Genomic DNA, 12,081 nt, shown 5'->3' on the forward strand with positions numbered 1-12,081 from the left:
ACACAAAATAATCTTGTGAAAAGAACGAACTCTTGCTTTTGACTGTCCTGCTTATCAAGAAACTAATCAGATTCTTTTAACTTCAGGAATGGAGTAAGACACTGAAAGCTTTCATGTCTCGGAAAGCTCTTTGGTTCACAAAACCAACGAAGTAACTGGGTGTCCTCCCAGAAGACCTGCCCACACAAACCAGTCTGTATCATCTGTATCACTAGGTATTGTACCAGTTAATGTTAGAATGGAGAGTAAAAATGGCCAGGGAAAACACAATTCAAATCGTCTTCTCTAGGCTGTTATCCAGGACTAAACAATCTAAAATAAACTTATGTTTTTAAGAGAAGTGAATTCATTTGTTTTTAATCACAACAGATGGTTTTTAAACAAACAAAACGACACTGGATCAAATTTATTTTCATTGTATCATGGTATTACTTTAATTCCCTATTTTGTTTAATCACAAAAATCATTCACAATTACATCAGTAATATAAACTTTTGTACATGATAGGTGCTGATGCTTCAGAATTCCAGATGTAATAATCAGATGAAATCAGTTCCCGGGCTAAAAAACAAATGGGAAAAAAAAGACATGATAAACAAACATTACAGGGTACTTTACAATCAGATATACTTTCATCCAAGTTAAGAGACTGCTAATATATCTTTTCTGTAAACTAGTAAGGATGTATTGGCCTCTTTAAACTGTAAGACCCTTACCATTATTTGAAAATTATTTCTGATGATAATACATTTAAAATCTCAGCTTCAATTACTTTTACTAATGTACTAGTCATAAGCTTAAAATTCAGAGGTTAAGTCAAAAGCAAGAAGATGTCTCAGATTTTGTTCAATGAATATAAATCACAGACTTGATATAAAACACAGTATGAAAGTGATGCTTTTTTGTGTTACAGTTTAGGACCGAACGTGACCCATCACAAACTTAACAGTGTAGATCACAGTTTTCAAGGCATTTACAGACTATTTCTAACACGACCAACAGAAGTTGCAGTAGACAGAAAGCAACAAAGAAAAATGTTGCTATTATACGGTAATGCTCAGATTTAATGACTGCCAGATTTAATGACTGTGTTCCCATTTAGTATATTTTTGGTGCAGACATGTAAGAAGTGACATGTTAACTCCAGAACAGGCAGTGGTTTCTGCTCCACAGATTTAATGAACCATATCCCCCAACAGATAATGGTATGATGACACCAACAGACAGCAACAGTCTCAGCTTGTGTGCAAGAGCTGAGTTCTGTGCCTGCAGACCTTACTTCCAGTCCACACATATCTTCAAATAAGTGTCCTAAACAAGAGGCCAGACTACAGCAAGGTGTTCTCTGTCCCCCCATTATTATAAAGTTCTGCCATTACACAGAACATTGTAAACACCAGGGTGAATGCAAGAGAGCCTGAGAAGGTTTGACTTGGTCATTTAGCAGTAAGAGCTTTCATCTAAAAAGGTGACGCCAGTCCCTACTCCAAGAAACCATTAACCATTGCAAGAAAAAGTACAAAGCAGAAAACAAAATTTCTGGTATGTCCCAAGGAAAAAGATTTGTCCAATTTTATCTACGTTATTTTAATCATTGATATCTGATTTATTTATCAGAAACTGCATACTAAACTTATAATTGACATTTTTAGTAACTCACATGCAGTAATTTTGGGTTTTCCTGGTGCAAAGATCTGGACAGAATGCTGGTCTACGTAACATCCAGTAAGTGTGAAGTCTGGGATCCTAAAATACATCTACAGAAAGAGGAAATACATGGTAAAATGCATAGTGTAATGGCTGCTGTGCAAACACTGGCAACCTGTGCTAGATGCTTTATGTGTGCAAGCATACCCCAAAAAGACAGGACATCAAATCCTGCAAGACAGCAGAAGACTCTACACTGAGTGCAACGCATTAAAATCAGTGTATTTTCATAACCAGTTTAAGATGATTAAAAAAATGGCTATTAAGGCAGCATTTCACAGAGACCATGACTTACTTTTACATAAGCCGTGTTCCCAGTGCAAACGTAGTCAGTTGGGTGCTCTTCACCTGCAGCACCAAAAGTCACAGTTCCAGTAAGAGAGACTTCTGAAGATTTAGGGAACTTCTGTCCTAAAGCCAGAAACAGCATCTATAAGAAATGATACAGCTGTGCTTACGCTAGAGAAAACCAATGGGGGGAAGGATGAGTGCACAGGGGTATTCTACTTACCAATGATCCAAACCAGTAGGCTCTTCTCTCGTGACAAATCCAGTTGGCCATAACTAACTTTGTACTCCAAATGAGTGATTGGGCCCCTACAGCATGAAAAAGGAGCAATAAAGCCACTGGAATTAATACCATTCAGTTATTTGTTAACAATAATTTTGTTAAAGAAAGCAACAAATGCCGAAAGACATTATTTATGTGCATTCAGACAAATCACACGTATCTAAACAAAATGCTAATTTATGGAAAGAAATTACAGGGCAGGAGGAAATCACTGTGGTTTCAACCTAGTAATCATGAGAGCTATAGATATTTTACTGTCTTTAGTTCACTGATAGCATTTTACTAACACTATGATCACCATCAGCAACTCTGTATCATTTCATCTGTAAATTTTCATTATAATTATGTGACAGCGTAGTTACTGCAGTTGTCAGAGAGGCTTACATGAAAACTATCGCTTTAATTTTAAATAACTGTATTTTTGATAAGCTGATCTGTAGCTAGGATTAGCAGTCTTAAGGAACAGGTAACCCTGGTTTAGAAGTGTTCTCAAGACATAATCCACCTGGAGGATTGTAGCAGCATTTCACATTAAAAAAAATAACACAGGGAAACAGGATACTCCATGGAAGTATTGAGAATGTTACCAAATACTCTGGTCAGGAGTCAGAACAATTCCAAGGCTGTTTCCCAATATTTGCAAAGTTGGTGTCTTTGATGGGGCACAATCTGTTACATGGACTCCTGACAGGTTAGTATTTGGAAGATCACAGAGAAAAGGAACAAATCTATTTAGGATTTCTTTATTCTTACCTGTTGAAAAAAGGTATACGAGCTTCACAGTATTCAAAAGAATTCTTTATGCTTTCATGAAGCTTCAAATTAACTGTTAACTTTAACTGTGATCCCTCTTCAATGAGTTGGTAACATCCCAGAATTGGTGGAACAGGCACCTGGAGAAAACCACATTAATTCTCAAGATATGACAACAATACCATTGTAAGATCAGTTATATACTGTCTTAGTTGCTAAAGTACTTCAAAAAATAAAGTTGTTAATTGCCAAGCGGTTTTGAGCAGTATCCATCAAACTCTTTGGGCTACTTACCATACACAGATTTGCCCATGTATGTACTTTAAATCTCATCCTGGACTCATTCTGTCTAATTCAGGCATCTAAGTTGCTCACAAATTAAAAGCAGTCAAAGGTACTGGCACCTTCTGAAAGTGACGCAGATGACTCAAGTCCTGAAGTGCCTTCCAAACAGTTTATGATATAAAGAACATTTTACCTGCCTGTATTGGACTGAGAGTCCTATTTATCACAGAAATCACAGAATTTCTAGGTTGGAAGAGACCTCAAGATCATCGAGTCCAACCTCTGACCTAACGCTAACAGTCCCCACTAAACCATATCCCTAAGCTCTACATCTAAACGTCTTTTAAAGACCTCCAGGGATGGTGACTCCACCACTTCCCTGGGCAGCCTGTTCCAATGCCTCACAACCCTTTCAGTGAAGAAGTTCTTCCTAACATCTAACCTAAAACTCCCCTGGCTCAACTTAAGCCCATTCCCCCTCGTCCTGTCACCAGGCACGTGGGAGAACAGACCAACCCCCACCTCGCTACAGCCTCCCTTGAGGTACCTATAGAGAGCGATAAGGTCGCCCCTGAGCCTCCTCTTCTCCAGGCTGAACAAGCCCAGCTCCCTCAGCCGCTCCTCGTAGGACTTGTTCTCCAGGCCCCTCACCAGCTTCGTCGCCCTTCTCTGCACCCGCTCAAGCACCTCGATGTCCTTCTTGTAGCGAGGGGCCCAAAACTGAACACAGTACTCGAGGTGTGGCCTCACCAGAGCTGAGTACAGGGGGACGATCACCTCCCTAGCCCTGCTGGTCACACTGATGCATTTAGATGCATTCAACACCACAGGTATTTTTATTCCTGTTTGAGGGCTGGAAAACAACGAGGGTCAGGGATGTTATTACCTGGGAAGTGTAGTAACACAAGTTGAATGAATCTGAAGGAGGAATGAAAGGAAATTTGTAAGGTCCACTATACACAGAATCATCCAGTGGATCGACACTGCTGGACATGAGCATGGCAGGATCAACGGAAGTCACGCAGTGATGGACCAGGATATCTTGGAGTGGAGAGCCATTAGTTGGGAGATTCAAAGTGAGGGTTACATTTGGCGCAGCTCCCTCTATATCACACTGGGAAAAAATGAAGACAAAAGATTATTCTACAATATTTCCCTTAAGCCAGAATTAGATATTCAAAAAATCAAACACAAATACATGTATTAAACCATCACACTAAAATTGTTCAGCTGGCTTTAAATGTTAGTACTAACAAATACTTTCAAAACAAAGTCCCTTTCTCAGTTCTGTAGACTCTCCTGTACGGCTAGTGGTGCAGCCTTAGCTAGATGTCTCTTAATTGAGAGCTGCTCTTTAGCAGCAAACCAGCACATAAGCAAGCCAAGGACTTACTGCTATAGCTAAATCATTTTGAATGTTACATAAACAGACTTGGTGACAGTCTAATTAATTCAGTTACTTTTACAACATCCGCTTAATGGATTGCAGCATGCTATTAATGGCCACTGTGGTCCCACGTCAGCTTTCTCACAGCAACCATGTGCAGTGCCTCCATTGTCTTGTCCCTTTGCGTGCCAGCTCAGCAGCACATGATTATACCAAGGCTTTCATTTATGTAAGACCATCCACTCTGCAAGATGACCTAGAAACTTGTCCCTCTGAGAGCAGGAAGCTGTTCACCCACATAATCCCTACCAGCATGGCTGGTGGGAAATAAGCAAGTCTTCAGAAGTGCAGTACTTAGGTTGGCTTCCTTTGGAGACAAGTATCCCACCTCTTACTAGTAATTAAATTAGCATGATCCACTTTTTATTACGTCTTTCTCCTCTTAAAACAATGGCAGTTACAAACACAGTGTACTTTGATAATATATCAAGTATAATTTGGAACCAAGAATGTTAAATACACCAATTATAGAATATACAAAAATGTTAATGTATTCTGTAATAACTATTAATCTATTTAGTCAACATTCCCCAAATTTTAGTATTAAACAATAAAAGCCATTGCCATATATAAAAACATTCAAATTAGTTGTGCTACTAGTTCATTTCCATGGATTCTGTATCAACAGTTCTTATGTGGATTCAAATTTTGTTGTAATTGAATAGAAGATTTAATTTTTGTATGGTAAGAAAATTAAGTAAAAATGCTCTGTAAAGACACTTGCAGACTAACTATTTCTGAATGAGTCTTCTCATTATTTATTAGATAGCCGGAAACAAATTTGGTGTTAGCACTACTATTTCTTAGTCTCTATATGCAAAAGCTGTATGAAACAACTTCTCCCTATTTCGTTTAGAATACAACATATGGGAAAATACTTGCAATTTAATTACTGCTGGAGATTTAAGTCCCATAAATAGTTACTGAAAAACGTATGAAGTGTGCAGAAAAAAAAACAGTAAAGACCAAAATAAAAAACACTGCTAACACACTAATATGTAATAGTTTGCTATGCTTTCAAATTTTACCATATTAGAAATTCACTCACCACGTATCAGGGTAAAATTAAATTAGAATTCAATTTCCTAGTGCACTTACACAAAAAGCATTTTGGTGAGACCGGCACAAGAAATGCTCTCACCTTGCAATTCACCACTCCGTAAACTTGCCACATGTCCACGACATCTCTCTTGTCATACTGCATGCACTTGACTTTTTCAGTGATAGAGACATTAACCTGAGGCTTGCCTTTATACGTGTTGGATCTCCAAACCGGTTGCTTCTCATCTGTAGGAATAACCTGAATGTCATCAAACGAGCTGTTTAAACTGCTTATGTTCGTGTTTAAGGGGGTGCCGAGCGGACAGGCCTGTATAAGCAAGTTTCGAAGCTGGCCTATTTTTGCACTCATCTCAGCTTCATTTTTCCGACTCGGAGAAATGTAGTCCAGAATGCCAAACAGAAGAGCAAGTCCTTGAGAGAGTCCACGGATGGTAAGGAGGGGTGGCCGGGGCTCCAAGGTCTCCTCAACCAGTGGAAGACATGCATAGATCAGACCACTCTTCTGGAAAGCCACCACAGGCCAGAGATCCCCTCCTTCGACGCGAACTGAACGTACCGATGAATGATCGATTCGAGTACACGTATCCCGATGCTCCACAAAACTCTGGTCATCCGTGAGCCTAAGTTCAAAGAGCAAGGCTTTAAGAAAATCGTTGTCAGATGGGATAGCCACATGCGTCGATCCGTTGAAGGCCTCTGCGCGTGTTTCAACGGTGGGGTAACGCCTGCAACATGGAAATAAGAGTGTCTTACTGTCTCATCTTTTCCCACCCAAAATATCATACCAACAGGATTCCAAGAAGCAAAAGCACACCACCCCTTTTCTGGCTGTCAGAGAATGCAAAAACACCACAAAAATCTTTGGAACATTGATATAGCCAAGGATGTGTTTCAAGTATCAGTGTAGCTCCTGAAGGCCAAGCTCCTAGAAGTAACCTCATGCCAGCAGACACTGGCAGTGTCCTGATAGAAAGAATGAGAGGATCACAATGTAAACCACAGTCAAGAAAACTATTTCACATGTAATTAGGATTTGTACTAGCAGGTAGATTTTCACTGGAAACTTGGAGCAAATGCTTTTATTTTTAAAAGAAATGTGTATCTGTCTGTCTACTGTCCTGTTGCACAAAGATATATAAATGTTTAAACAACACTAACGAACCCAAGCGTGACCTACCAGTGCAATGAATCTTCAACAACAAAGTATTTCTAAGAGGTGAGATCACACCGAAGACAACTTTTCAGACACTTTAAGAAGACGGCTGCCACACATAATCAAATTCAACTACAAGAGCTTTTTGCCTACCTACGGTATGCTACTGCTATAGCTCTGCTACTCTACTCTTGGACAGTATCACTGAAGTTACTTATATACAGGCTTCGCATTGCTGTTCTGAGCTTGCACAATAAATCTGCAGCAGTTGCTTTAACTAATTAACAAGATTAACTACAAATCTTTACAATACTGTAAAGCCAAAAAGATTTCACTGTGTCCAAGTCCAATACTTCCAGCAAGAGTTGCATGTTTTTTGTGAGGGGGCAAACTGGACTCTACAGTGCAGGTGCAATGCGTGTGGCTTAAGTGCTGTCATGACTGTTTCATTGTTTGTTTTTTGTTTTTTTTTTGACTTTGGATTATTTAAGATGTAATCTTCATGTCTCAGAGACAAAGTTTTGTATATTCTAAATTTGCTATGTTGCATCAATGTGCGTATTTCACTTCAAATTTTCTAGACATAATGTTTGCAAAAAATCATACCATTCTCTTCTGAAGCAGTACTATTTTAAAGGAAAGAGGGATGAATTTCTTCAAAAACCAACCTAAATCTATCAAGAAAAACTTAAAAGCTGTCTTTTAATAAATAGCAGAGAAAAGAAAAATGCTTACTTCCACTAATGCATTGGTTTTCATGCTTTTTTGGAACTACAAACTCCCCTGACTCTTTCTTAATTTGAGTTTGATAACGGGCTAGCTTTTCTATATTCCTCTTTGCGCATTCCCATAGTAGTTATCTGCAGACCCTCAAAATCCCTGTCACAGGTTACACGCTGGGAACTAAAATCACTTCATGAATCACCTTGCCGTTGTCTCAGGCCATATGCTTGTTTGTGCTCAGGCACACTTATAAACAAACATGGGAGAAACAAATCCGTGGACACATGAGCCTTCTATTATTCCACTTTTTAAACGATTTCTTTAAAGACGTGTTGACAGGCTGTTTCTTAAATTGCCATGGAACTTGTAATCCCAGCAATGTAGTACTTTGTTTTTATCTGTGACCTCCACACCTAACGTCCCCCTTCTGTTCCTGAACGCTTGCATGGCTCTTATCCTATTGCCTACAAGTCCCACCTACATCATCTTTTCTTAAACTGAGTAGCAGAGTTTTTTGCTGGAGGCAGCTATGCTTCCTCATGCTTATTTTCACTGACTGTGCTTTTTTCTTTGCTTCTTAATCAGGCATCTAGGGCTTTTTTTTTTTTTCCTCAGTAAGGAAAAGGGAAGTGTAAGCAGAGAGAAGCCTGAGCTACAAGATCCGTAAACAGGATACTGATGACAGTAAAACGCCTCCCTACAGTCTCACATCTATTTTGAACAGCAAGGAAACAGTGTGATTTCGCTGCTTGGAAATTTGTGAAGGTTTCCCAACCAAGGTTATTGATAAGCAGCTGCACATAATGTTGGTAAGCATCTCTTATTTTCCGCTGCTGTTTCCAAAGCAAAGGAAGAGGAGATATTTCACTCTAATTCTGTCTGTCTTCTGTCCCAGTCTGCCTGCTGCATTTGCTGAAGCTGTCCCCACACCATGGCAACCTTCTCCTCCTCCTGCTGAACCTCCTCAGCATTAGCTGAGTCATTAGATGATTAGTTACCCCTTGTGATCTTGGTTTTTCAGTATTCCCCTCTAGAAAGTGATGAAAACTTAAAAAGATGAAAGTTTCCATGGATGAATGAGCTTTGGTGATTCAAGAGGGAGACCGTACTTGTTGCCTGAATTAAGTTATGATCAGCTCAAAAAAACTGGAATGCTTTGATGTCCCAGATGTCTTCTCTAAGGTTAAAGATCAGGGCTCACGTATCTCCAGCTGAGTGCCTAAGTCCCGAAACCAACAGTTTCCATGTGATCCAGCATTCTTTATATTGTCTACGCGCTTTGTTGAATTTAAGGTCAGTTAGGAGGATAAACTTGGGGTTTCCACAGCCCTATTATTCCCTCTGGGAACTTGAAAGATCTAAGTCTGGAAATCACTTGAAGTATCAAGTCGAGTTTGCCCTTTTCAAAGGACTGCTATTCCTTGTCTCTGCCGCTCACTGTGTGACAAGTTACTTCGCATATCCCTGTCACCACCCCCCCCCCGGTCCTCCTTGGTGATTACACTCGCAGACTTTTGGGACACGGCTTTCTCTTTCTCTGTGTTTGTAGAGGAGAGGCCTCATCTCTAGTCTTGTAGGTAATACAAGGACTATAATACTAATCCTAAAACAATCAGAGGAATGCCCAGCGTGGAGAGCTGTCTGCACCCGAAGATGGAAGACACTCTACTTGCTCTTTTTTTATCCTTCTAGGTTTTCTCTCCAGCTTTTCTGAATTCAGATGAGGACTGTAAGTCACGTCATTATCCAGGTCTCAGCATTTCTTCTTTCCCTATCCCCCAGTTGTTTTTCCTCTCGTTCTTTGGTACCAAGTCCTCTGGAATCATAAAGTGCAAGGAAATGGGCACATTTCCCAGACTGACCAAACCAACTCACCTAGCCCGAAGTCTTATTTAAAAGTATGCAAGAGTTCAGAATAACAATAAGAAGTCCTGCTTTGGTTCACTAACTTAAAAACCTCTTTGTATGCAAAGATGAAAATCAAATTGAAAGTTAAATTTCTCCCTGAAAATGCTGTATTTCCAGTGCAATTAATGAACAAGACTAAGAGTTTATAAACAAAATGCATGCTCTGTGCTCTGCCTGTTCCTCTGACAGCATTTCCTCATGGCCACCTCGGCTTTTCCATCAATATTCATACCAAAGCAGAGAGCAGCTTGGCAAGACCTTTTTAAAAATTAAGATTTAGAAGAGAAACCAACACAAAAAGAGGAACGGAGCCGAGAAAGCCCCGTGCAAAACACAGAAGCTGCTAAAAATACACCAGATAACCCCCCAGCGATAACAGCAGGGCGATGAGGCGGGGGGGGGGGGGTGGGCTGCAAGGGGTGCTCGGAGCAGCCTCAGCCCCGCTATGAGAGCATAACCTCAGCGCTGCCCAGCTCCCCTTTCCCTTTCCAACCCCATCCCCGGCGGCACAACCCCGCAAGAAGGGTTTTACCTGGAGAAAAGCACCGCGCCGCCAGCCCGGGGGTCGTGCCTCAGCACCCAGAGCGCCCGCAGCGCCATGGCGCTGGGCTAAGGGGAGGGTGGGGGGGGGACGGGGATGGCTGCGGGCAATGGGGGGCGGCCGGGGCAGGGCAGGAGATGGCGGCCGGGACCGGGGAGGAGCCGGGAGCTGCGTGCGGCGGTGGCCGCCCGGCGCAAGCCTGTTTCCGGCGGGTGGAGGCGGTGCCGAGGCTGCTGCTGCCGGTGGTGGCGGTGCCGGGGCTGGGGGACACAATGGGAGGCGGTGGTGGGGCGGCGGAGAGCCGCTGAGGAGCCCCCCACCAGCACCACCACCACCACCCCCGTGCGCCATGGCCGCCGCGGCCGAGCTGTTCGAGGTGGGTGTGTGGGGAGCCTGCGGGCGAGGTAGGGCCCGGGGAAGGGAAATGGGGCCTCCTGCCCCGATGGGTGTGCACTGAAAACGTGAGGATGTGGGAAAATGTGGGGTGTGAGGGGTTCGGGTGGTGGGCTGGGGGGTGTTGTTGTTCCTCGCCCAGCGGCTGAGGGGTTGTAGGGAGCCTGATGCACGGCCCCCTTCTGCTGGGGGTCCTGGGTGTGTGAGGGCCTGGCTGGAAAAGCAGCCCATCTCCTCCTCAGCACACATACTGGGTTGACCCTGGCACCGTAGTGTTCTTTATTCTCAAGCCTTTGAGAATAAGGAAAGACCTCTGCCCTGCCTTTAGCTGCTGTGGAACTGTGGTGCAAGAAGCCAACTTGCTCGCCCAAGGCCATGAGCAGGAAATTTTAACAACACTCCAGGAGCTTCTCTTCTGGTCTGGACCGTGGCCTTTCAGGATGGGACCCATGGTTATCAGGCAGTGTTTGTCCCCATTGCTTGTGCAGGGGGTGAGGTATCGGTACCAGATATCCCCTGTTTGCTTGTTGAGTCACTCAAGAGCCTGGTGCTTGTTTGGTGTTAACACCAGGACTCGCTTTCCCCAGCCCTCAGGAGAGGTCTCGTGTCTCGCTGTAGGGTCCTCTATATACTCTTACATAAATGCATTGTGCTCGCTTGTATTTATGAATCACTATTCTGACACGAGTGTTATGACTCATGTCTTTTTGCTTGCCTGTTTCAAAAAAATAGCAAGAATAATATAGTGTCTTCTAAGCAGGTAGATGCCAGGCCTGATACATTCTCTGCACCTCCTTAACACTCTTCTCTAGGAGTCTGTTGATTTCCCAACATGAGGACTGTGTGCTTCTGTTCTTTGTGGGATGGTGAATGGGAAATGACCTGTATGTGGAAAGAAAACTGTATGTTTTGGTAGTTCCAGATCACGCAACAACGTGTTTCATTTTGCAATAGCAATAAAGGTGGAATTGCAAAGTAGGCGAGAGCTTTGCCTAGAGATAAGGCTTGAAATCTTGTTTTCGGATATGGAAACTAGATTTCTTTCTCTCCTGCTCTCACTTCTCTGTCACTACAAAGGCAGGAGATGTTATATGGACATTAACTAAACTAATATTGTGTGGTACTTTAGTCTGAGGTGGCTGCCATGAAGGTTAGAGCATGAAGATACTTACTATGGGAGTAACCCTGAGCTGAATCTGAGGGTGGTATTTGGCTTCAATGCTTGCATGAAAGCATGTTTGAAAGTAACTTTCAATATGGATATATGAAATTATATAGAAGGATCTGTGCTGAAAATGGACACAACAGGGACTCATTCTTCTATGTATAATTCAAAATGTAATTTAAAAATAATTATTGCTAAACTGGATTTTAATGTGGCTGGGTCCAGTTTAGTTTCACTTACACAGACCAGATCAAACCAGGTTATCATCCACTTCAGGCCTATCTCTTATTAAATCAGGAGTATTGGCTGAATGGATAGGATCACGTTAATTCATCTGGAGCTAGAGCGAAGTTCAAAGCTGTGAAGAAATTGA

The 12,081-nt window shown here is 42.1% G+C and overlaps 2 protein-coding genes across 4 annotated transcripts in view; one reads left to right on the plus strand and one right to left on the minus strand.

Annotated features, from left to right (window-relative positions):
• Nucleotides 1-405: 405 nt before the first annotated feature.
• On the minus strand, nt 406-10,315 carry AP5M1 (adaptor related protein complex 5 subunit mu 1). Of its 2 annotated transcripts, none has more exons than XR_014693707.1 (8): nt 10,142-10,315; nt 5,905-6,550; nt 4,203-4,430; nt 3,032-3,171; nt 2,219-2,304; nt 2,003-2,137; nt 1,661-1,757; nt 406-561 (listed from the first exon to the last, which is right to left on the minus strand). XR_014693707.1 is itself a non-coding variant. In XM_084521487.1 (8 exons), the coding sequence occupies exons 1-8, from the start codon at nt 10,207-10,209 to the stop codon at nt 479-481; spliced, it is 1,464 nt and encodes a 487-aa protein (XP_084377613.1). In that variant the 5' UTR covers nt 10,210-10,315; the 3' UTR covers nt 406-478. The 2 variants fall into 2 exon arrangements, 1 of the variants encoding a protein (XP_084377613.1); XM_084521487.1 differs by having other exon boundaries at nt 2,003-2,118.
• Nucleotides 10,316-10,350: 35 nt separating this feature from the next.
• The window catches only part of EXOC5 (exocyst complex component 5), a 28,632-nt gene continuing 26,901 nt past the window's right edge, over nt 10,351-12,081 (plus strand). Inside the window, exon 1 of one of the 2 annotated variants that reach the window (XM_084521485.1) lies at nt 10,351-10,526. In XM_084521485.1, the coding sequence (XP_084377611.1) occupies nt 10,500-10,526 (27 nt within the window). In that variant the 5' untranslated portion in view covers nt 10,351-10,499. The remainder of the gene's footprint in view (nt 10,527-12,081) is intronic. The other variant, XM_084521486.1, reaches the window with a different exon arrangement.

This window comes from Aythya ferina (assembly GCF_964211825.1).
Source record: "Aythya ferina genome assembly, chromosome: 5".
NCBI lineage: Eukaryota > Metazoa > Chordata > Aves > Anseriformes > Anatidae > Aythya > Aythya ferina.

What these genes read in the sequence shown, in the direction of transcription:
- AP5M1 (XM_084521487.1), bottom strand. Translation starts at nt 10,209, where the DNA reads ATGGCGCTGCGGGCGCTCTGGGTGCTGAGGCACGACCCCCGGGCTGGC. An exon ending in CGTATACCTTTTTTCAACAG is followed by an intron (nt 2,305 to 3,031) that starts GTAAGAATAAAG and finishes TTCATGCTGTAG; the next exon opens with GGGCCCAATCACTCATTTGG. An exon ending in AAAACCCAAAATTACTGCAT is followed by an intron (nt 562 to 1,660) that starts GTGAGTTACTAA and finishes TTTGTTTTTTAG; the next exon opens with CCCGGGAACTGATTTCATCT.